Genomic DNA, 26,922 nt, shown 5'->3' on the forward strand with positions numbered 1-26,922 from the left:
TTTGAGGGAATTATAAAGCTGATACGGTTTTGGCAACAAATGAGATGATTTTTTTTGGGACATTTTTGATTACTGCGTCCTCAAAGAGCTGATTTTGGAGAATTCTTAGGTTTCTGCATTTCTGAACATTGAATAAGTATATTGCCTGGTTTATACACCAAATTCAAATAAAATAAAATAAGAAAATTAACCATTCAATGGACAAAGTCGACTATACCATTATAATCAAAAAATAGTAATAAAGAGAAATGGGATTTATGTTTAATTTTAGACGTTTATGTTATGATACCAGTGTTGACAAACATAACTTACATCTACTAGCAGCAAAATCAAATAAAATAAAAGTTAAACGTGACCAACTTTAAAGTTTTTGCTTACATTATTTTATTGAATTTCGTCCTATTATGAGTCAATTATTATTACTGATATTCACTAGAGAAGTGAGTGAGTTTTTAAATTTTCCGGCTTTTGTTTTGTCAATCCAAAGCATTTCAAAGACAACAAAAAGCATTCTGACATGAACTTAACACTTTAAAGCAATTAAAATTGCTTCCTGTTTTTTTTTGACAATCCAAAGCATTCAGAGTGTATTTTTTACCATGCAATAAAAACGAAAAGACTTATGTCTTAAATTTGACAAATTCGGAACATTAGTTTCTTACAGCTTTTGTTTTTGACCATCCAAACTAATTACGAAGGCTTCAGGTAGCATTTTTTACTACTCAAAGAGGGCAAAATGCACTCTGACATAGTCTTGACACTTTAAGCACTTATAAAGCTTTGGTTTTCTCAATTCAAACTTGCAAAAATGAAATACTGAACAATGCATTACTGAACAATATCTTGTGTGCCCCAAGCGTGTTCAACTATAACAAACACTTCCCCATAGATAACATTTGAAAGGTCTCTAGGCGGAATGGAAGATTTGTGATTTTCTGAACCTTACCAGGTGATTATACTGCTACAAAAAGTTGTTTTGATTGAAATAATATATTAATGTAAAATATTACACTTTTAAAAGTTTACGAAGTCAAAAAGGTATTTACGTAGGACTCTTCCAAGTAACAACTTTTCTATCTAGAATTTTGGACAAAATAGAAATGGAACCAGACATAAAGAGAGTTGCGATCAAAACACCATAATTATTGTTTTGATTTAGTACCATAGAACTCTCTGAAAATATTCAACTAAATTACTTACCAACAATTTTAAAGGGTGGCCAAGGAAAAATACCATCCTCTGGTGGTAAACTATCCACATCTAACGTGCATTGATTATCATCCATGTCGGTAAAGTTAATTTGGACATCACTTTCAGTCCTATCTTTCATGGAAAGGGCATTGACTTCCATTCGTGAATTTAACGTTCCAAAGGCAGCAATAACGCTTACCGGCTCGTTTTCTGGTATTGGACGATCATTTATTGCTTCATTTGTATGAAGAGGCCTAACAACACAATTTCCTCAACAGAACATTCACCTGTGTGCGGTTATTTACCTGGTATATGTAATGGAAGTTATACCATTGTCTCGTTCACCGTGTAAAATCGTGACATCGTTTCGACCTCCAATGCGCTTATCAGGACACACGCCGGATTTGCCATCGCATTGAGAGACATGAGAAATGTAATAATCATCTGCACGAAAAGCTTTTTCGTTTTTGTCGTAATATGCCACCGCTATGTCAGCTCCGATCTATAATTTTTAAGAAGTTCTCGTTCGGGAATCGAATAATGGATCTTTTCATCAGATTCTTACCATTTGCGCTTTATTGTTGTCGCCAGACAGCCCGAAGGCTATGTATTTATCTTCCCCGATTCGAGCGGACAAAGTAATCTCAACCCGATCTCCTTTCATGATCCATTTCACTTGAAGTCTTTTATCTAAGAATTCCCTGCAGTTGGTCGGTGCAGCGATGATTGGTGCAGTCGTGGTCTTAATTTTAGTAAGTAAGTAATAACCTAAGATTTAAACTTAAAAGATACTCACTGGATTATACCACCATGCAGGCTGAATGTAAAAAGAAAATGTTAATATTTAATTAAAAGGCAATACAAGACAAACTTACAGAAATTTTTGTTTGTCCTAAAGCAGGAGGAACATCTAAATCTTTAGGAATCATCACGTGACCAAAATTATGACGATACTGAACACACCAAACTGCCAACCAATCAATATCGTAAACCGTCAAAGACCCTGGAAGCTGAATTTCGATATCCTCGCCGAAATATCCGCGAAGACGTTTTGGGGAACCCAATTCGTTAGGAACCTGCAGATTAACCGTATTTTTTTTCTGGTTTCACTGGACTTAAGTTGTATACCTTTTTGCCATATTCGTTTGGTTCTGTCCCGTTGCCCACCCAAAAGTATGCATCTGGCCCTGCACCGTCATAATGTAAATTAGGAATGTAAAATGTTTTGGCGTCCAAAATGCTAATATTGTCTGATCGTAATCCGTGTGCTAGTCGCTTGAATTCTGGTAAAACTCGTGGTTTGGGCACTTCTAAGTCTGGTGGAATAAATACTTCACCAAAATCTACCTGTAAATATTTTTACAATTTGTTAGTATTTTCGTTTTGAAAGGTTTAAGAACATGTTGATAGGACTTAACTCTAAGATTTGTAATTATCATCTGACCATTTAAAAATGGTGCTATTTGTGTTCTAAAATTACAAAAAGAACCTCTAGGAGATGTTTCACAAGTACGAAAAGAAATGTGTTCCTATTTTGTATCTTTCCTAGTTCAAAATATGATACTATTTGCATTTTAAAAATGTTTACTCCTCTCTTCTCCGTAAAATTGTGCTGACAGGACGTAAACAGATCTTGGACAACCAAAAACTTAAGGTCAATGTATAGAAATTTGAACTTTTAAATGAAATGACATAAACTGTCACTTTTGAATTTCCAACAATATGGCATCTATGATTTGGTACGTTTACATCCATTAGAGTAATATAAATAATACTGTTCAATAATGCGATAAACCAAATGCCATTAATTCAATAAAGTGAATTATAATTTGCTTCGTAGTTACATTGGGTAGACTTTTTGTTCTTGTTAAATAAAATGCGAGAGAAACGTAGTCGTCTGAATGCAGTTTTCGTTGGCGTTTCCTAAACAAAAAATCATATTGTATACAGGGTGATTTAGAGTTGTGGCGGTAAAGATTTAAGGAAATCCCCTCTGAACAAAATAAGAAAAACCTTGAAATAAGTCTGTCAGTGTTGCTATCAGTGAAAAAATGATGTTTATTTTTTATTTTCCTGTATATCCATAATAAATAAATGAAATAATAACTCTATTGGCAGAAACGTTGGCAAATAAAGAAGATATAGTTTACAAAATGTCTCACTTTTTCAGCGTTAATTGTTCAGGGTTATAACTTACTTCCATGCTTAATGATTTTGTTGGTTGTGTTATTCAAAGTAACTACCATAACCAAAGAAAGTTAGTTGAAATAACAATGTTACCAAAATAATCATTAAATTGTAATGGACAAAAGTATTGGTATAATACGTTGTTTATAGGGCGATCAGGGCTGCGAGTTTTCAAACTACTTAAACTTTCAAACTTTTTAAATTCAGCTAACGAACAATGTTGCAGCAAGCGGTTTTGTTATGAAACTATAAGTCTCTTGCCAAAATAGAATACAAAAATTCGATTGCATTCAGTAGCGGCTTAAATCAGAAGTTTTAATAAGGCATAAGCAAAAGGGTGGAAAAGCGGGTAGCCATTTTAACAAATGCGTTTATATGCGAGTGCGCCCCGGGCCGGTCGATATCGCGGAAACTATAACGGCAGTGGCGGCAAGTACGGCCTTCTGTTTGCCTGGAACATGGAAATTCGACCCTAAGGGCACAACACAAGAAGGACGAAACGTCTCAGCCAAATTCGGTATTAATACTAAGCGAATAAGGGGGGGAACTCATGGGGGGAAATGGAAACGATTTATATTCCGCGCATCTTTTCGAGCTTTTTATAAATAATATCCACAATAAGACTAAAACGGTCCTCGTTTGACGAAATTACATGTTTTTCTCATAACAACTTTGAATTTAATATTGCAAGAGGTTTTTCAAATGCAATTTCATAAAAATTAGATTTTATTTTTTTGTATATTATCCTCCTTTTGTACAATTTTTTTTTGAAAACATCAGTTATATTAGTTTTTAAAATCTATACTAATTATCTCAGGCTGAAACTACGAACTGTCATCAATGTGTTATTGGCTTAAAGTCACTAAAAACTAGAGATGGAAAGTTCTCAGAAATTTATTTTTGGAGAAAATGCTAAGAGAATTTCAGGAATTTTACTAGAATTTACGAAAATAATGAAGAAAAGACTAATAAATGAACATCAAAAGCAGCAATTCAAAATTTGGATAATTTGGAAATTATAAAATGCTTAGAAGATGTGTTTCGTGGAGGAACCATTCTGTATGTAGTCTTTAGGTTTCCACGGTGCCAAATTTGTCCAGGGATGAGTTTTGCAGTTATTTACGAACATTTTCACTCTTTCAAATTTTTGAGTTATTTAGCAGAAACTGGTTTGATGCATCAAATTTTCAAATCAGTTGAAATTGTGTTGAGCACCTTGTAGTTATTCTTAGAAGTTTAGTGAGATTGATCCACTCAAATTACCCGTCTTGAGCTTCTCTTTCCAATGGTGTTAAGCAAAAAATTGTAAAATCTGTAAAATTGCGTACAGGGTGACCAAAAACAGTCGATCACCATACTTTACATGCACACCCTGTATACTGCAAGCAAAACCAGTCCTGCAAATTTACGGTGTTAAGAAGTTGATTAGAAACATTTTTGGTCTCTTAAATTTTTTTTAAACTTATTTTTTAGAAAAAACTGCTTTAATGCAACAAATTTACAAATCAGTGAAATTGTGATCTTTTTAAAATTTGAAAACGATTAAAAGGACAGTCAGGGACCAAATCACCTGTAGAACCCACTTGGAGTGAGAAAATGGCAGTTCTAAGCACATTTTTGGATTCCTCATTAAATTTCCTATTTAATGACATAAAAAAAACACTAGAAATCGAGGACAGTCAGGAAGAAAATCGCCCGTAAAATCTACTTAGGAGTGAGAAAATGACTGCACATTTTTGGAATTCTCATTAAATTTCCTAGCCAAAATGGCAGAATACAGAGCTTCGGCAACGTTGACTTTAATGTCAGTTTTTCCACGTGAAAAAGGTGTTTAAAACTGACATTTTTTCAGTTTGTGAAGGTTTGGTGTGAGTTTACAACGCCAAGATCAATCGTCCAAAATTCCATTGCCTGAATTGTTGCCAAGCCATACTTTTCTTTTTTTTTTGAAATCCACATTAAAAACTTTTGAAGATTAGCAGACAGTAAATTAACGAAACGTGGACTATTCAATTACCCAGCAGAAGGTAAATTATCAGTCCACATTGCTTTCCTGATAGTAAGATTGTTGAGTTAGATTATTCAAACAAGCAGTTTAACTGTACCTTGTAACTACTAAATACTTTTTAACTTCCTACAGATACAGTTACAATTAACGATTATTATGATGCTGACAATTAAAAACATCCCCTAATTAGTACATCAGATTTGATGGAAAACCCCCACGCACTTTAAAGCAAATTATATTACGACAAACACAAAGACTAAAGTGAATGTTGACAATGCAAGTGTCATTGTCTGTCCCATCTGGCTCTGGCAGGCGGCAATGAATAATTAAAGACAAAAAGTGGTTTTGATGGTTGGAAAGTTAATTATAAATGCGACTCTACAAAATTACACTCCGTTTACGCTTTACATTATTCTTTCACCAAACAATCGGAAATTAATACAAAAAATCAGAATAGAAGCAATTTAATGTCAGTGAAAATTCTACTAATTTCTATGCAATTAATAGGAACAGCTAAATTGGATATACCCGAGATTGTTGAAATAACTTCCCATCCATAGTTAGGAATTACGGTTTTGTTGCTTTTGCGTTACTGAGTGCGCTTAACTTAATAGCTTAATAGGAAAATTATTGATGTAATAATTAAATTAAAAACCTCTGAAATCGTTGAAATGAACTTACTAAAGTGGAACACGTAACTGAATTAATACGAAAAAACCTGTCACTTCGTGTGAAACAAATTTGTGTGAGCGTAAACCGTGTCAAACAAATGGGCCAAGCCGGCAAAGAGATGAAAATTAGCATTTTATCTAATATTATACAATAAATAACGTGCGTTGGGGAGTTACATGAGTTATGAGAGGCGGGCGTCTACTAGATTTACTGCGTAAAGGCAAATGGAACCAGTTTAGCATGACCGGACACAATAGAAGCAGTGGCTTGGAGATAAACCCCTTTTATCGGGGACACAATGCATTTTTTTAAAACCTCTTAACTACTTTCCAAGATTTTTCCCTTCCTTATTGTTGCAGACTGATCGCACGGAAAGGGGTAGAAACGTAGACAAATTATTAGTATAGATTTTGTATCAAAAAAAAAGTTTACAGTCTGAGAGGTTACACCAGAGTGCAGTGAAAAAGCATACGCATTAGTATATTACGTTACTAGTGCTGTAAGAAACATTTTACGCAAGAAATGGGAAAAGTTACGCAACGCACGTGTGACGTACTATACTTTACCTACGACCTAGTGTAAATTTCACTACTCACATAATTCAGAGTATTGTATTTTTTTGTAAATAGTATTTTACGCACGGAATTGAAAAAGTTATTGAGCACTGTATTACCCGATGGTTTCCATCGAATACACTCTGGTAAAGCAAGAAAATAATTTTTTTCTGGAATAGAGCAGTTAATTTATGACCGACCTTAAAACAGGACGTTTTTCTACAACTGTGCGTAAATAGAGTCATTACGTAACTGAAAACTGTCCGTAATTGGCTATTTTGGTAATCTAACTGGTCATAATTTTATTATGATACTAACTTACTTTACTTACTGATTACTTTCTTATCAAGCTTCCTTTTCAAATCATAAAGCTCATTTTAGTTAAGATTTAGTTAAGATTTGTTTTTATAGTTAAGTTTGTTACTGCTAACTTTGTTGTAGATACAACAGTTTGTAGTAAAAAACTCTTAAAGGCTGTGCTAAAAGCTTTTGGACTCTACCTAGGTGCTTCAGGAGCATTTAGAAGATTTTAGGACAGTTTAAATAGCATATTGAACGCAAATCTTACGGTTCTAGAAATTGCTGGAAGCTTTTAGACTGTTTCAAAACCTTTGAAAGTTTCTATGCTGTTATAGGAGCATTTGGAAGCTTCTGAAATTTTTTTCGGATACATTTGGGACGTTTTTCGACCGTTTCAAGAGCGTTCTGATGATTCTGGAGAGACAATTGAAAATCTTTCGGTCGGTTCTTAAAATTATTTGAAGCTTTTAAACTGCTCTAGAATCATACGAAAGTTTTTAGACTGTTTTTAAATCGCGCCTTTTAAAGCCCCTAGACTAGTTCAAGAGCATTTGGACGTTTTCAGAGTGTAAGCTTTTGTGCTGCTTCAGGACCATTTAGAAGCTTCTAGACACTTTTTTAAAGGCATTTGAAGTTTTTATAATATTTTGGAAACTTTTGAAATTTTTTTAGACTACTTCAGGAGTATTTGGAAAGTTTTTAAACAGTTTAAAGAGCATATTAAAGATTCTGGACTCGGTTAGAGGCATTTGGAAATCCTAGACGGGCCTACAAATTTTTGGAAGATTTTAAACTGCTCTAGAAACATACGGAATGGACTGTTTTGAGATCTTTTAAAAGCTTCTAGAGTAGTTCAAGAGCATTTGAAAGCTTTTAGGGTTGACTGTTCCAAAAGACTATTCCAAAGGCTTTTGGAAGCTTCTATGCTGCCTCTGGAGCTTTTGGAGTTCCTATAATATATCGGTTCTGAATTTTTTTTAAACTTCTTGAGGAGCATTTGTAAGGTTTTTAGACAGTTTAAAGAACATATTACAAATTCTATACTGCTTTAGAGGCAAAAATTATTATTATTATTATTATATTATTGGAAGCTTTAGATTGTTCAAAAACTATTTGGAAGCTTTTAGAGTTTCTATTGTGTTTTGGAAGATTCTGAAATATTTTTCGACTACCTACTTCAGGAACATTTAGAAGGTTTTTGGACAGTTTAAGGAGCATATTGAAGATTTTGACCTGCTTTAGAGGCGATTGGAAATCTTAGTCGGCTCTATAAATTATTAAAAGCTTTTAAACTGCTCTAGAAGCTTACGGAAGTTTTAGATTGTTTTGAAATCTTTTGAAAGCTTATAAACTAGTTAAACAGCATTTAGAAGCTTTCAAACTGTTCCAAAGGCTTTTGGAAGCTTGTATGCTGCTTCAGGAGTATTGGGAAGCCTTTGGAGTTTCTATAATATTTTTGTAGACTACCTCAGGAGCATTTTAAAGGTATTTAGACAGTTTAAAGAGCATATTGAAGATTCTGGACTGCTTTAGAAGTATTTGGAAATCTTAGACGGTTCTGAAAAGGGTTGAAAGCTCTTAAATTGCTCTAGGATCATACGGAAGCTTTTAGACTATTTTAAAATCTTTTCAAATCTTCTAGACTAGTTGAAGAGCATTTAGAAGCTTTCAGACTGTTCCAAAGGCTTTTGGAAGCTTCTATGCTGCTTCAGGAGTATTGGGAAGCCTTTGGAGTTTCTATAATATTTTGTAAGTATTTGAATATACAGGGTGTCTAAAAAGTCTGGAATATTGCAAATATCTCGAAAACTGCTGATTTTATTTTTCTCAAAATTTGCGTCTTGTTATAGTAAATAACAGCGCATGACGTGAGGGTGAAATGAGGTTCGCAAGTATACAGGGTCAGTCACAAAGTATACCAACTTTCTTAATTCAAACCTAACACACTGTATATTACTTCAGATTTTAAGAGTACTTATAAAGGCCAATTCAACAATATACGATTTTTATTTTTTTTTTGATTTTTTTTTGTACCTGCCTATAACAATGATAGGTGTAACAATGACAGCTAACGTCAATATAATGTTAAATTAATTGGCAAATTTTCCTATTACTTAAAATGGTGTTCTTGAGTGAGAAGGAAAAGACTGACATCTTAAGTATCCTTCTCACTCAAAAACACCATTTTAAGTAATAGGAAAATTTGCCAATTAATTTAACATTATATTGACGTTAGCTGTCATTGTTACACCTATCATTGTTATAGGCAGGTACAAAAAAAAAAAAATCAAAAAAAAAAATCCAAAAAAAAAAAAAAAAAAAAAATCAAAAAAAAAAATAAAAATCGTATATCGTTGAATTGGCCTTTATAAGTACTCTTAAAATCTGAAGTAATATACAGTGTGTTAGGTTTGAATTAAGAAAGTTGGTATACTTTGTGACTGACCCTGTATACTTGCGAACCTCATTTCACCCTCACGTCATGCGCTGTTATTTACTTTAACAAAACGCAAATATTGAGAAAAATAAAATCAGCAGTTTTCGAGATATTTGCAATATTCCAGACTTTTTAGACACCCTGTATATAGACTTCCTCAGGAGCATTTTAAAGGTATTTAGACAGTTTAAAGAGCATATTGAAGATTCTGGACTGCTTTAGAAGTATTTGGAAATCTTAGACGGTTCTGTAAATTGTTGAAAGCTTTTAAACTGCTCTAGAAGCATACGGAAGCTTTTAGATTGTTTTGAAATCTTTTGAAAGCTTATAAACTAGTTGAAGAGCATTTGGAAGCTTTTAGACTGTTCCAAAGGGCTTTGGAAGCTTCTATGTAGGTCCATGAGCATTAGGAAGCTTCTAGACACTGTTTTGAAAGCTTTTGGAGTTTCGTTAATATTTTAGAAAATTTTGAAATTTATTAGACCATTTAAGAAGTAGGAAGGTTTTTAAACAGTTTAAAGAGCATATTGAAAATTCTGGACCGCTTTAAAGAATTTATTGGAAGCTTTTAAGCTGCTCTAGAATCATACGGAAGCTTTCAGATTATTTTAAAATCTTTTCAAAGCTTCTAGACTAGTTAAAGAGCATTTAGAAGCTTTCAGACTGTTCCAAAGGCTTTTGGAAGCTTCTATGCTGCTTCAGAAGTATTGGGAAGCCTTTGGAGTTTCTATAATATTTTGTAAGTATTTGAATTTTTGTAGTCTACCTCAGGAGCATTTTAAAGGTATTTAGACAGTTTAAAGAGCATATTGAAGATTCTGGACTGCTTTAGAAGTATTTGGAAATCTTAGACGGTTCTGTAAATTGTTGAAAGCTTTTAAACTGCTCTAGAATCAAACGGAAGCTTTTAGGCTATTTTAAAATCTTTTCAAAGCTTCTAGACTAGTTAAAGAGCATTTAGAAGCTTTCAGACTGTTCCAAAGGCTTTTGAAAGCTTCTATGCTGCTTCAGGAGCATTTGGAAGATTCTATACACTGTTTTGAAAGCTTGTTATTGTATGAAAGAGTTTTTATTGGATTTTGGAAGCTACTGAAATATTTTTCGACTACTTCAGAAGCATTTGGAAAGTTTTTAGACAGATTAAAGAGCATATTGAAAATTTTGGACTGCTTTAGAGGCAATTGGAAATCTTAGTCGGTTCTAGAAATTATTGAAAGCTTTTAAACTGCTCTATAATCATATAGTAGCTTTTAGACTAGTTGAAGAGCTTTTAGACTGTTTTGGAATGTTTTTGACTACTTTAGAAGCATTTTGAAATTTTTCTCGAGGTTCTTTGAGCGTTAACAAATCAGAACAATTTTGTTTTTTTGTTTTAAATTCGTATATGACAATCAATCAAAATTAACTGAATAGGTATGTCAAAATGTTGTGCTCCTGTTTTGTTGCTACGGATACTGATCATTTCCTTCGATTTTAAGATTTAACCGTAGAAAATGAAAATTAAAGGATACTGTTAGGAAATAGGTTTTCTTACTTAATCGATTTTGTTCCAATAATGATGAAGTTTTTTGAACTAATTTTTATTTTCATACTTCTCGAAAAATATGTAATAATGTAAAATTAATTTGTCAGGGATTTTTATGAAATTTTTTTCATCAGAATGTATAATGGCAATAAATTATTCGTGAATGATTTGATTTTACTCCCATTGTAGATTTTCAGAGAACTTACGGTAAATCGTCTGCACCAAACTGAAAGCCATCGTATATCTCTTATTCGTTTTCCCATAGGCAGTCGTAGGATAATGTCCGAGTTATTGTGAGCTTTCAAAACAGGCGGATCCCTGAAACAAAACAGTCAATTACAAACTAACTCCATCCGGAAAATAGCCTCCACACTGGATTATTATTTTTTGCTTTGCTGACGTTTAATTTACAAAATTTAAACGTGTCTGAAATCTATTATGACTCTAAAATATGGATTTATCAAAATGTGATGAGACCGATCATTAATTCCATTGAAGGCAGAAACGGCGTAACAACAGATGATGCCCTGCCACATAATTAACCAGAACAAGTCTATGAATGATATACCCTAACGTACTTCCCCGCAAATATTCAGAAGGGACCAGTCCCAATTATCCTAATGGTAATATCCGTATCCGTTTGATGATTTTAAGTATGCGCCACCCATCGAGTGCTCTGCTTCTTGAAAGGGTGGCAACACCCCTCACCCTTCCGAATATTTAATCAACCGTTTATGGGTTATTCTTTCAAAACATACAGATTGACAATGTTTGCATTTCTGTACTTTCCCAGAACTGCCCGACCTTTTGTCTAAGATTAGTTCCAATTGTTTAGTTGTCAGTAATCTAGCCTAAACAGTTTTGAGCCATAGTGTTTGATCACAGTCTCTAAATTATTTTGGAGAACAGACCAAAGGGAGATACGAAAGACTTCATTTACAATTAAATGGACAGGCTACGTAGACTGTTTGAGCGTATCAGATTTTCCCATTCGAGTAACCGACTACGACCCCTGGTGCTACTGTTTATTTGTGATATGTAGATTTTATTAACTAGCACATTAACATGGCACATAATACCCGGTATCTGATGTCGAGTAATTGAAATGTCACAACCTTATCGAAATGTCGTTTATTTCCGTTATTAATGTTTCAATTAGTTATTATTTGCATTGAATTTATTGAAACACATCAGATTAAGTTTTCAGAGAAATTAGTTTAACTGGTTATATGCAGCGCATATTGATCTTTATTGCAAATTGAAAATTTGTCAGTCGATGACTAGAAAAGAATAAAGTTATATTAACTAACTAACCTAACCTAACCTAACTTAAAGAGTGATGACGCCCAAAGGACGAAACTAGTAGCCGAAATAAAACAAAATTGAAGCATTAGACTTGAAAGTGTAATTGAATTTTTCTGTGATATGATATGTGTTATGTCTTTACGTTTTGTTTTCATTTTTACATTTTTATTCATCTTTTTTTTGTCGTATTGTAAAGAAATCATACGCTAAATATATAAATAAATTAGATTTGTTTGATTTTCATTAAATAACGTTGTAAAGCTAAAAACAGTGACAATCTCACTAAATGTCATGTACGTCTATAATATGTACCGGGTGGCCAGCTAAGAATGCGAAGTACTGTATTTGGGTGATTTTTTGTGATTCCAGCGTTGCCACATCTACATGAAATCAGTGATAACAACGGATTTTTGTTTGGTGAACTCTAGTAATTGATACCATTTTTCGATTCTGCTACTTGGTCTCGACAATTCTTGTGCTGAAAAGAGTACTATTAGTTATTTTCGAGATATTTACTATTAAACCCTGATATTTTCATTATTTGGAAGACAGTCGCAGAGAGAGCATAGAAAAATAGAATAGAAAAAGGTCTATACAGGGTGTCCCACCGGGAATTACCGCAGCCGATATTTCAAAAACTACAAAAGATAACTTTTTGAAAATTTTAAGGTTTATAGTAATTGCGGTGAGGCCTCCACATCTAAAATATTTTCACGTTTGTGGCACCCGAAGTTGCTACCAAATTTAATATTTTGAATAGACCACTCTGAATATTCTTATATTTTTTGATTCTCCTAAAGATTTGTTTCATGTATTATAAGTCTATATGCAACTGTTTTCGAGATATTGACGTTTCAAAAATAACGTTTTCACACTTTGAACCGTCATCTTAACTTTTTGAGATTTATCATCCGTTTTTCAATTTTTTTTCTCATAACTGTCAGACAGTTATAGTAATTTTGATCAAATTTGGAACAAGCACTTATGAAATTAATACTCATTATGTAAGGTTAACGACGTTTGTCAAAATTGTCCAGTTGCGTAGATAGTAGAAGATGGTTTCTATTTTTCCCTTTTATTTCGAATCGACAGTCAACAAAAACAACAGTTTCCTTGTTTGAAAAAGAAAGTATTTCTTATAAAATTCTGATTTGCAACTTCGTTTACGAGATAATTGAATTATTACGTTCAAAGACACAAAACCAACTTAAAAAAATGTCCGGAAACGGTGAAAATTGACTTAAAAAACTTCAAAATGTTGTTGTAGCCAGTTTTTATAGTTTCCGGACAAATTGACTTTAGTCCTGAAAATTGACTTAGAAACCAGTAAATTGACTTTGAAAAGTTTTCATAATTTGAAGACAAATTTCAATATTTTAGTCTTGAAAATAGTCTCTATACAGGATCTAGTCTAGTCTAGTCTTAAATACAGGATATTGACTCTAGGTTCATAAAAATTAACTTGAAAACTAACTTTTCAAGTTTTTTTACTTTCCTTTTATTTTCTTAGAACTCTGGACTATTTTTAGTGCTTTAAAACTGCTTTTAACTCGAAAAATTGAGTTTTGAGACTATCTTTACAAAGTTTTTGACTTATCAGACCTGAAAGCCAGTTTGTACACTGTTCACAGTATTGAAAATGTCACTTCAAGCTTCCTCACTATTAAATAGACTTCTACACTCAACGGTTTACAAAATTGGAGCATTTCTAAGAAATACGGACTGTTTTTAATGCTGTAAGACTGAAAAATCGAGTTTTAGACTATTTATAATAGTAAACGTCAAGTTTTAGACTCTTCGGTAATCAATACAGGCACTAAATGCTACAATATTAGCCTTAAAAACTAATATTAAAAAATGAATTAATCCAAAAAATGAATTTCGACAGTTTCCAGTGTTTAATTGAATTCTAGACTTGTTTCAGTCCTGAAAATAGACTTTTAGACTCTCTTTAGTCTTAGTAAGGTCATTTCTAGCCTTAAAAGTAAACTTTTAGACTATTTTTAGTAGTAAAAAATGAGTTTAATACAATAAAATTGTCTAGCAATAATCTTTGTCTTGATAAAATGAAAATTGAGCGCCAGTAAAAATTAGTTTTCTTTCTTTGACTATTTTAGATGTCAAAAATTAACTTGTGAACCTCCCAGATGACCAGATTATTACCCGGTTATCTCGGAAACAGAATTTTGAATCAAAATTTTACAGGAGATCTTTCTCCAAATTGAACAAGGAAATTAAGAAAACTGTGATTTTTGAAAAAAAAAATACATCAAGTTGGTAATTAACGGTCCTTGGGTTGGTAGAAATGAGCGCGGTTGCCAAGTTTGTACAGCTGAAAATTGGCTCTGTTTTTGTTGGCATTAGGCGCCATTGTTGCTTTTTTGTTAATCTACATTTTAGAATTCTTCTGTACACACACGTGTTTTTACAATAATTTTAAAGAATGCCTTCATGGAATGTTTGATAAGATTTTACACTCTTCTGGCACCTTTAAAATGATTCTAGAAGCCTCTGGCATTTTTAACTAAATTCTAGAAACACTTTACTACTTTTTTTAGAGGTGTCTCTATATCTAATGTTAAAACATTCTTGAAATATTTGACGAGGTTTTAGACGCCTTTGACATTTTGAAATGGTTTTGGAAACATCTGCCAATTTTATAATAATCTTTTATTAGTATTCATAATAGATTTTTGAGAGGTTTTATAAGCCTCTGGAATTTTACTACCTACTTTTACAATATTTTATACAGTTTAAAAACTAGATTACCCAAATTTTCATTGATAAAAAAAAAATGTTATTGTTGATCAGATACTGGATGGATTATTCAGGCATTTTTTCTTTAATCTGTCCATCAATTCTTTATAGTTCAACAAAATATTAGCTGAAGTGTCCGATCCTCTAGAATGCCTCTTGTAAAATTTCATTAACTTGCAAGCCATACTTCTCCGTTAGAAAGTGACTAAACTCAGTGAAAACCAGCCTAATTGACTCACCAAACCAAAAAGTTATCAAATAGCAACATTTTGAAATAAGTTTCAAAATGTTCAATTAATCATTATCTACAAATTTTCGTCAGCTTTGTTCTTTATTTACAATGTGAGATATTGACGACTTTTTGTCAAAAGGTAGTAATTTCTTACGAAAATAAATGAAATTCTGTCATTCTTGTGTGTAATTAACAAATTGGATTGTTCTGTTTTGTTCATTTCCCCGCAATTCTCCGTGGAAAATCGATTTTTTAAATCCTTTTAAAGATCTGGCGATTGTTTTGTATTATTAACATCGCTTTCGCTTGTTCTGTAAATCGTTCCCTAAGCTCCTTTAAGTCCTAAGCTTACAGAGACTCAGGTTTTTAGTTCCTCCGGTGAAAAATGTGCTGGGGCGAGTTTATAATTACAAACAATAAAGATAATTTAGCTTAATGAATCACAGCTACTACAAAACGTTTAATAAGGTAATGGTGAAACAGTCGACAGTGCAAAAACGGCTCTATTTAGACTAAGAGGCACGCAAACGGTAAAAGAAAGGAGGGTGGATGTCATTAAAGCAGATTAAATTCTCAGTGTAATAAATGATATTGAAAGTTTGAAACATCCCATACAATCATCCGGCAACTGATGACTTGGCAACTTGCGAACACTGGGGAGGATTTTTAAGGGCCTACTAAAACAAAAGAGGCCTGAAACCCGGTAAAAAACTAGGGATGCTGAAAAAAATCATAAAAGTAATAGCCAAATTAGTTGCGGAAGATGATTTTTGATAACAATGCACTTACCTTTCGTAGTAATCATCTGGAAAAGGTATGATGGTTCCCTCGGGACTGGGCCTGGGGGAATTTCCGATCCAGAAAAAAGCATCAGGGCCTGTACCGTCGTAAGAAAAACCTTTTATAAAAATTGTCGACTCGTCTACGGCATACACAGTCCCTTTGATTCCATGACCGTATACTTGGAATGAATCTATTTTTGTTCCATAGTATGGTTCGGGATGTTTTCTCGAAGCAACTAAAACAGAATAAAAACTAATTTCAGAATTTCATTTTATATGTTAACTTTCACTTTAATCCTAAAAATTACTCTGACCCTTATATCCCTTAAACTCCCGAGGGCAATCAAAACCAGTTTCCCTAGTTGTCCATTATTATATGGCTTTTCTAAAGAATCAATAACTGGGAAATGATATCGTTTCAAATTGCACCAGCTATGAAGCCGAAGACAAATGAATGCGACGTCAACCGGATCGATGTGTCCTCATATTTCATTGTGCTTTCAAAGCTATTCTTCCTCTTTAGTACTTTGTTTCGTTATAATGTTATAAAAGAAGGGAATTTTGATCAAAAGTTACTTCGTTTACCACCACATTGGGTTAGTGGTGAGATTCAATTGTGAGCAAAACTAAATAAAATTTAAAATATACAATTATTATTTATCTTATAACTTTTGTTTTGCTCCAAGTTATACTACTAACTTATTAACTCAATTTCTTTTTTTTAACTAACCTAACCTATTATTGAAGACAGCCTTCCAAGGTTTTTTATAAAATAATCATAAACGAAAACTTCAGTATAAGTCAAGGGAAATTCAGTTCCATAAAACTGAATGAGGAACGTAATTTGTTGGTAAAATTAATAAGTAAAAGTATCTTGATTTTGTTAAATACACACACCGGCAAAATTAGAGGAGCGGTCAAAATTTAGACTTAGTTTAACATCAATTTCCTCTTCAATTTTTCGCTCGATTTTTATCATTTTTTTTATGAATTGTAGCTTGATTCTTCATGAATACATCTGTCTTATTACGATTTTTAAATGGTTTGTCTTTATGTCGTATACAGGGACGAAAAGGAAGTAAGAAATTTTCTTCTTTTCTTTAATATATTTCAGAAATGTTATTTATCTTTATTTTAAAAATATACAAGGTAATTCAAATTCGACCTTGACCATTGGGATCTCGGAAACTATAAGAGATACGAAAAAGTTTAAATTGTTAATAAATAATAAATTGTAATGTGTTTTTGCAAAACTTTACAGGATGTTAGTTTTGGGGGATTGAGCCCTCTTTTTTCTTCCCAAAAATTTTTTTGGTGCGTCAATGATTTTCTTTTATAAAAAATTCAACATTCTTGTTCAATTTAGAAAATTTTTTCAAAATTTCCAAAAAAAAACCAACCCAATTTTTCTGCTAATGTGCAATAAATTAAGATGTCTTTTCTGAAAAAAAAAAACAATTTGTTTGACAAAACAGTTACAATTACGAATGAAGTAAATGACAAAACTGAACTTTTTAAACTGAGTAATTTGATTTTTTAAGAAAAAACATTATTGGGGCAGCAGAGAAATAGTTAAGTTTAAAAAACTTTTAACACCCTGTATTTCTTTAAGAACCATTTTTAAAACATAGTTTATATAGTAAACTATACTTATTTTTATACATAGGATACGCGGTTTAAACTGAGAGCATATCGACAATATTGCTCCAATGTTGATAATAAACATATTTCAAATCAACGCAAATCATGAACAATCATTGTTGCAACATTTGCAACACAAAAATAGAAGGACAACCTACTGACAACAACAACAACAACAGAAACAGAATGGAGGCAGACGAAGAAAATTATATGGCAACGTCGGGTAACTTCAAAAATGACAGTTGGGTTTGATTTGCGTGAGATCGACCCCCACGGCAGGTAATTCTCGACCTCATACCGCTCCACATCATGGTGAGAAGAACTGCTTGGGGAGCACATCTGAGGTTGGATAAGGCCGAATTTAAAAGGAGAGCACACAGTGCAAGAGACTCACTGCCTACTGAAAGTGCACACCTCGCCGATCTCCCAACGGACGAAATCATCAGGAAGTTTAGTTTCGAAAAACAATTTCGAACGAAACTGAGCACCAAGAGAGATTGGAGCAGAGAATCCCTTCAAACATTGTATACGGAAGGATGGATCTAAAACTCCCGAGGGGACTGGAGCAGAAGTCTACGGGCCTCGCACCAAATACTCCGAACCCATGGGTTAGTTTCCTAGCATTTTTCAAGCGGAAATTCACGCCATAGAATGGTGTATTCAGTTTAACCTCGACAGGAAATACCGGAACAAGGAAATTGCGATCCTTTCCGAGAGCCAAGCAGCCATCAAAGCGTTGGGCTCATCTAACATCAACTCGGTGATGGTTCTGGAGGGCCTAGGGAAGCTCAATGATCTTCCGGGGCACATCGGAGTAGAGGGTAACGAACAAGCAGATACTCTGGCATGAAAAGGAGCATCAGCGCCACTGATCGGGCCAGAACCATTCTGCGGCCTTGGAAAAGCATATGCCCAGGAAGTACTTAATAAAGCTGAAGAACAACTGACTACGACGGGACCGGAAATTTTAACCGAGCAAGATCGAAGACACTGATTAACCTCAGCAAAATTAGTCTTAAGACATTAACGGGGTTTCTAACGGGTCATTGTCAACACCTAAAGAAGCTAGGCCTAGAAGAGGGCAGTACCTGTAGGTTTTGCGGAGAAGAACCAGAAACACCCCACTACAACTTTTTGGAGTGTTATGCTGTACGCCACAGAAGATTAAACACTCTGGGATTACACCAGCTGGCTGTGGAAGAAATACCTCAAACAGATCCACTCAAGATCCTAAAATTCCTAAAGGAACTAAATCTTGAGGGGCTGCTATGAACAAGGAAACCTTGAGATAGCAGAAGAAGATGGGGTACAATAGATCTAATCAGGTCGTAGTACATCTGTCACCATCCACACCTACCATTACCATTAAGAAACGCACTATACATTCAAAATTTGTGGAAGGGAGTATACAATGTACTAAAGTTTTGTATTTAAGTTTGTCGTGATCTAATCCTGGTTTTCTCAGTTATTAGTGTTGTTTTCGTACAAATTTTGTCTTGACAAAAGAAAGTAGAAGTTTTAAGCTACATTTTGACGTTAAAACGAACTTCCTAACTGTCACAGGAACCAAGCTAGGAACTGTCAAATTGTGATATCTTTAAAAAGCTTGTTCACTTGCGCTGATCTATTTCCCTGCCAATATCTCGGTTATTTGTAATTTTTGAAAGAAAATTGTGTTTATTTTCTTATTTCGACTGGAGAAAATCGAGTCGACGAATCTGGCAACCCTGAAGACACAAACTAAATAAACAATTAAAACAAATTCTTTGTTATGTTATGGCTTGTTGAACGTTGAAATGTCAAAAGTCAAATTGAAAGCGTAAACGTCTACTGCTACTACTCTAAGTTCAATTTGATTTTAAGGTCACATAATACACTCAAAGTTGAGAAAAATGTACAAACCGTAAATTCTCGATATACACTATTTGATTTTTGTTTGTATTGTTAACAAAATTAATGCTAAACTAAGGTTTAGCAACAGAAGCTCAGTTAAGATATGCTGATAGAGTTGGATGGTACAGTTTAGTTTAGGTTAGGATTTACACATATTCAAGCGTCTTGGCGTGCCCCTAAATCTATCATCATTTCCCACACAAAACCGTAACCAAATCAATTTACTAGTCCCAAAGATAATAATTATGACCGACACATGGGTACAACCTAATAAAACTTGATCGAATATATTGAGTTAGACTGCGCCCTCGGCGGTGGCGGTGGCGTCACGGCCTTTTCCCCCTTTAACTTGGGGGAGGGCTTTTCCGCTGGGGGAAACTTTTATGACTTCTTGTTGTCGCCGGTTTTGCCACCGTTAATAATAACGGTATCTCTCTAATGACAAATCTATAGCTCGTAATCCATTAAACGGCAAGTTATGTTGACATTATTGTTTATTACCATATTGTAGGTACATTTGATCGTAATCTCTATTTTTACATTGTCTTTAATCATTAAGATACATTTCAGATAAACGTAATCGCTCTTTGAAACTATAGTTTTTTTGATGGTATACTAGGAAATACAAATAATGCATAGGATATATACAAGCAAGTTTATTTATGATTAATTTTACAATTATAACAACTACTAGAGCGTTTAGGGTGTAAGCATTTGCTCTGTTCTGCTAAATAGAGCAGTCGCAATTACTCAAAAAAGTACTGGGTTATATACTGGCTTATATACTCTCTATTTACATTATTATATAGGATATTCGTAGATCTTTACCAAAAAAGTATAAGAGGAATTCACAGGACACTTTTCCCTATATACATTCCTAAGCTAATACTTTAAGAACAAAACGTATCTCTAAGGTTTTGATAGAAAATAAAACTAGCTACCATTTTTTTCTTTAGACTTTTTCTTAATTTTACCACAATCGTAGAAAAAGTATAGTATTCTATTACTCATTCGATGATTTACGCAAAGTTTGTGAGTAATAGCTATCATTACATGCTCATTCAATAATGTACTATTATCTATGATTAACAGAGAAACTTGTAATTTTTAACCCTAACTTTGGGTTACGTTACATTGAGATAATTTACCACACTAGTGGGATAATAATTGGTTTGTTGTACTATTAGGGTGCTTTACCACACGAGTGCGGTAATAATTATCGTAAAATGGTTTATTACTTAAGTCAAAGTGAACTATGTAGTGAATCATTAATTAACATGCTAGTAGTAGATAAAAATAATTTAAGGCACAAAAAACTTAATTAGAACAAAAGTAAACAGTATTCCTTTCAGTTAAAACAAAGTAGTTGAATTACTCTGAAAGCTATTATTGAGTTCCTTTAAAGTAGTTCAAGTAATGAAAAATCTGTAACATCAATAATTACCAATTGCAATTATTGTTTTGAAAAGTAATTCCTTAAAAGTGTGTAATATAAAGCATTCTAAACGTTTCTAATTTGTAAAAAAAATCAAATTAAGATCGATACAATAAAAGTAATACAGACATCTTGGTAGCCCCCAGACAAACTAACGATTATATCCACCGAAACAAAAAAAGCAATAAAATAGAAATCCCAGCCTGTTGCTCCAGATAGCATGTGATAAATGAAACTAAAGCTGCCGGTTATAAGGATAAACTGGGGGATTAAATATAATTTGTGAGGGAGTAGTGTATCGGAAAAACAGGATCAAAAGTCCGACTTGTTTCACTCAGCCCTCTTTTCCGTCTTATCTTCAACTTTCACGCAGTGTCAAGAATAATTGCTACAAATTTGCAAATTTACAATGACAAGAGCAAATATACATACAGGTCGTTTTCCATAACACCGAAAGAAAATCCGAGGATTTTCTATAAAGCGTCTTTCCTTGATATCTCAATAGATATCGACGACCGGAAAATACTGAAGTGTATTACGTGAAGAACGAGGAATGTATTTGGAATTTAGAAAAGCCGCTTTTCTTTCTGCGTTTGCTTTGAAATATTGCCCAGCTGCATTTCACTAAAATCCACAACAAGGGTTTGTCAACGACATACCTTTTGCTCATATATTGTTCACTAGAAGAATTTTTGAAATACCTAGTTCCAGCTGTTTGCTAAAAGCAGAAATTCCAATAAACCAATTTTTGTTTGAAGCCAAAAATAGCTTTTTCAATTTACTACATTCATGAACCTGACCAAAAAAAAAACACGCAAAATCCAATTATTTTGATTAATTTGATGTATTGTCTATAATCCGTGCATACAGACCGGAAATAAACGGTTTAGTGTTTGTATATTACAATCGAAAAAAATTCATACGTCATATCTGTTTTATGTTATGTTTGCCATATTGTGAGCCGCAAGATAAAATCAAATTAAAATATGTTATTTAATTCAATAAATTGTATTATAAAATGTTATTTATGCACATAATAAAATTGTAACAAAGTTGTGTGTTTAACTAGTAGAGAAAGAGGTTGTCCCATTTCAGGTAAGGTATCTCGCTTATTTTTAAAGATTGTGATATTTCACGTAAAACAGAAGAAAATGGTACATCATTTCTAAATTATAATATGATGACTTTAATATTTCCCAAATTGCATACATCACTTAACTCTTCTCTTTCTTCCAACTTAAGCTATGATCCGACATATTCAAAACAAATAGAGCTTCCTAATTGATTTTCTCCTTTACTCTTAAGTGGAAATGCAGATGAATGATCTTCATCTGAAGAAGAATTTGGTCACTAAAGGCGGTTTTACATTAAAGCAACTATGACAATAATTTGAGAGATGAAAGTATCACTTTCACTACCTGGGGAGCGAAAGTGCCACCAGAGAAACTTAAAGTATTTTCCTCCCATGGGTGGAAAAGTGCCACTAGTAAAAGTCACACTTTCTTGACAACAGTACATACATACTCAGGTGGAAAGTGTTTGATTTCTGTCGAGAAATTAGGAAGTTTATCTCGAGACAGAAATTAAACTTTCTACCGTGGTTTGTATACTATTTTATTTTCAACCATTTATCAAAATCTTATCGAACTTTTAATAAATCATTCAGTTGAAATATTGATTGCTAATAGGCTCTAACAATAAATTAGTATAGGTACGAGTAGTTATGCTTCTTGCTGCTTTTTTTTCATAAAACATAACATTGGTCGTAGAAATACTATTCTTCAAGCGTCTAATTGATTTAATACGTTTTTCTGGCGACCAAATGTTTGAATGCATTAGTGTGGTTATGCTGAACTAATCCAGAAATTAAATCTAAAGAAAACTTTGCTTTGCATCATTCTCGTAAATAGAATACGAAGAAACGACTATACAATAACTATTGTGCAGGCCGTGGTGCTGTCAACAATAAGTCGAAAATAGTCGCAGAACAAAAGACCGTTACCATAGCATTACCCGAAGCAGTAATCGGAACAAACCGGCTCAAAGTTTTCCGAGAAAGCGTGGAAATGCCAGAAACCGAAAATCACACACGTTTTCAGATTAACGAGGTTGGATATGGTGGCTGCAAGCAGACGTTTATCGATCTTTGCCAACTTCGGCCTTATCGCCTTCTCACATGAATTACTTCATTACCGTAACTGTGATATCATTAGGTCATAAAAAATCCCTTCCATTTTGGGTCATATGATTGATGATTGACCCGAAAGATCGCAAAACAACGTTTTTCGTGGCGATTACTTTTAAGAATTTTGTTCGAATTATTGTTCCTAATAGCACTAAAATACATCAAGCATTCATTAAAGAAGTACACGAACATAAATACAGCGGATTATACAACTTCAATAAAATGGAGTAATCCCTTGTGCAATGTAGAGAGGCAGGCACATTCACAACAACCGCAGGCAAGCCTCTTAAACAGGAATTTTCCAAGTTGCTAGTAAACATATAACCGAAGTTTTAGCAAACATCAATGTAAATCCTTTACTTATTAACAAAATGAGGCAAATAGAACCTCAAAACTTGAGTTGATATCTGTATGGACTGAATGGAGTTTGTGGTTCGCATTAATGAGTTGTTGAACTTTTCCGCTTTGATGTTTACCATTAGAAATAAACGTGGGTAGTGGAATATCGTTATTTTGTAACGATTTCTTGAAAAAGTCATTATAAATAGAAAATAGATTTTAAAGTATTCCTAAATAGGACTGTACTACTGATGTAGGGTTTTCACAAAAATTTTATGAAACAAATTAAATTGAAGGACTTTTCTTTGGTATTTATGGATATATGAAGTGTTGGAATACCTATGTTTGATCTGTTCATGTGATATTTTCGTGTAGGTGTAGTGTCTATTGAATTGCAAACTGATTTTGCTTACTTTACTTTCATATTACTATATGATTCTATAGTGAGTTTTATATTAATATAGTCCGCTCTTGGAGGTCATTGGTAAATTTTGGCATCAATAACCTATAATCTTTGGATCAGAGTTAGCATTTGAAGAGCCAGAGAAAATAACAATTTTTGTTAAGAAGAGCCCGAAAAGTCTGGAAATTTCACTTAAATAAAAAATAACAGATTTAAGTAAGTAAGTAGAATACTGGGTGCAGAAAATCATTCTGAACATTTTTAGTATCTTGCAAAATTTCCCGTTTTTGACTTTTTTTGCAAATTGAATCAAAACTTTTAAAAGTTTGTATTTCTGTCATTTTTGTGGTTTCAGCGACTCTAAAAAGCTCAAAATGTTCCTCTTAACCTGCTCTTTCACCACGTGCGAACCAATACACGATTGAACACACACAGAGTGTTTAAAAAAACGAAAAAATAAAACAATCAATTCTGCCAGTTGTCTGCGCTAATCTACTATGTGCAGAAAGCCATTTTGAACGTTTTTAGTTTTTTGCAAAATTTCCGTAAATCTAACTCTGTTTCTGAGATATTCGACTTTTCTAGTTTTTTTTTTTGAAAATTGTATAAAAATTTTGAAAATTCCAAATCCCCACTGTTTTTGGTGTTAAACAAAAAGCAAATTTTAAACTAACTCTCTGTCAGTTGTGACCACGTTTACCGCCTTCTAAGTAAATGTAAATGGATGCAGAAAGTCATTCTGAACTGTTCCAAACACAGTCAATTTTGAAACAGTGAGTGTAAACTTAGTCCCACTGAGTGCCAAAAGTTATAGATCTCTTGCAAAATGTTCGTAATTGTAACCGTTTCTGAGATATCGACTTCTTTTAGTTTATTTCTTTGAAAGTTGCATTAAATTTTGAAAATAGTTCATCACCGCCATTTTTGGGGTTTCATCGAAACTATAAAGCTCAAAATGTTTGTATTTTACTGTTCTTTTACCTCGTGCTAACCGAAACACGATTGAACATATACAGGGAGTTCAAAAAACAGAAAAAAGAAACAGTTAAATTTAGGACGTATCTTGCAAAATTTCCCGTTTTTGACTTTTTTGCAAATTGAATCAAAACTTTTAAAAGTTTGTATTTCTGCCATTTTTGGGGTTTCCGCGACTCTAAAAAGCTCAAAATGTTCCTCTTAACCAGCTCTTTCACCACGTGCGAACCAATACACGATTGAACACACACAGAGTGTTTAAAAAGACGAAAAAATAAAACAATCAATTTTGAAAGTAGCTCCCAGTTGTAACTGCGCTAATCTACTATGTGCAGAAAGTCATTCTGAACGTTTTTAGTTTTTTGCAAAATTTCCGTAAATCTAACTCTGTTTCTGAGATATTCGACTTTTCTAGTTTTTTTTTTGAAAATTGTATAAAAATTTTGAAAATTCCAAATCCCCACTGTTTTTGGTGTTAAACAAAAAGCAAATTTTAAACTAACGCTCTGTCAGTTGTGACCACGTTTACCGCCTTCTAAGTAAATGTGAATGGATGCAGAAAGTCATTCTGAACTGTTCAAAACACAGTCAATTTTGAAACAGTGAGTGTAAACTTAGCCCCACTGGGTGCAGAAAGTTATAGATCTCCTGCAAAATGTTCGTAATTGTAACCGTTTCTGAGATATCGACTTCTTTTAGTTTATTTCTTTGAAAGTTGCATTAAATTTTGAAAATAGTTTATCACCGCCATTTTTGGGGTTTCAACGAGTTTATAAAGCTCAAAGTGTTTGTCTTGTACTGTTCTTTTACCTCGTGCTAACCGAAACACGATTGAACATATACAGGGAGTTCAAAAAACAGAAAAAAAAACAGTTAAATTTAGGACGTATCTTGCAAAATTTCCCGTTTTTGACATTTTTTGCAAATTAAATCAAAACTTTTAAAAGTTTGTATTTCTGTCATTTTTGGGGTTTCAGCGACTCTAAAAAGCTCAAAATGTTCCTCTTAACCTGCTCTTTCACCACGGGCGAACCAATACACCATTGAACACACACAGAGTGTTTAAAAAGACGAAAAAATAAAACAATCAATTTTGAAAGTAGCTGCCAGTTGTAACTGCGCTAATCTACTATGTGCAGAAAGCCATTCTGAACGTTTTTAGTTTTTTGCAAAATTTCCGTAAATCTAACTCTGTTTCTGAGATATTCGACTTTTCTAGTTTTTTTTTGGAAATTGTATATACATTTTGACAATGTCAAATTCCCACTGTTTTTAGTGTTAAACAAAAAGGAAATTTTAGACTAACGCTCTGTCAGTTGTGACCACTTTTACCGCCTTCTAAGTAAATGTAAATGGATGCAGAAAGTCATTCTGAACTGTTCAAAACACAGTCAATTTTGAAACAGTGAGTGTAAACTTAGTCCCACTGAGTGCCGAAAGTTATAGATCTCTTGCAAAATGTTCGTAATTGTAACCGTTTCTGAGATATCGACCTCTTTTAGTTTATTTCTTTGAAAGTTGCATTAAATTTTGAAAATAGTTCATCACCGCCATTTTTGGGGTTTCATCGAAATTATAAAGCTCAAAATGTTTGTATTTTACTGTTCTTTTACCTCGTGCTAACCGAAACACGATTGAACATATACAGGGAGTTCAAAAAACAGAAAAAGAAACAGTTAAATTTAGGACGTATCTTGCAAAATTTCCCGTTTTTGACTTTTTTTGCAAATTGAATCAAAACTTTTAAAAGTTTGTATTTCTGCCATTTTTGGGGTTTCAGCGACTCTAAAAAGCTCAAAATGTTCCTCTTAACTAGCTCTTTCACCACGTGCGAACCAATACACGATTGAACACACACAGAGTGTTTAAAAAGACGAAAAAATAAAACAATCAATTTTGAAAGTAGCTGCCAGTTGTAACTGCGCTAATCTACTATGTGCAGAAAGCCATTCTGAACGTTTTTAGTTTTTTGCAAAATTTCCGTAAATCTAACTCTGTTTGTGAGATATTCGACTTTTCTAGTTTTTTTTTGGAAATTGTATATACATTTTGACAATGTCAAATTCCCACTGTTTTTAGTGTTAAACAAAAAGGAAATTTT

At 33.2% G+C, this 26,922-nt stretch overlaps 1 protein-coding gene across 2 annotated transcripts in view; it reads right to left on the reverse strand.

The window, feature by feature from the left end:
• Positions 1-26,922, reverse strand: part of LOC145732927 (protein Skeletor, isoforms B/C) — a 53,354-nt gene that overhangs the window by 5,705 nt on the left and 20,727 nt on the right. For both annotated transcript variants that reach the window (XM_081985478.1, XM_081985479.1), the window contains exons 2-9: positions 15,958-16,186; positions 11,081-11,192; positions 2,320-2,538; positions 2,067-2,267; positions 1,988-2,008; positions 1,757-1,933; positions 1,497-1,693; positions 1,201-1,445 (exon numbers count right to left, since the gene is read on the reverse strand). In XM_081985478.1, the coding sequence (XP_081841604.1) occupies positions 1,201-1,445; positions 1,497-1,693; positions 1,757-1,933; positions 1,988-2,008; positions 2,067-2,267; positions 2,320-2,538; positions 11,081-11,192; positions 15,958-16,186 (1,401 nt within the window). The remainder of the gene's footprint in view (positions 1-1,200; positions 1,446-1,496; positions 1,694-1,756; positions 1,934-1,987; positions 2,009-2,066; positions 2,268-2,319; positions 2,539-11,080; positions 11,193-15,957; positions 16,187-26,922) is intronic.

This window comes from Ips typographus, linkage group LG8, assembly GCF_016097725.1.
Source record: "Ips typographus isolate SLU linkage group LG8, UJ_Ityp_2.0, whole genome shotgun sequence".
Lineage (NCBI taxonomy): Eukaryota > Metazoa > Arthropoda > Insecta > Coleoptera > Curculionidae > Ips > Ips typographus.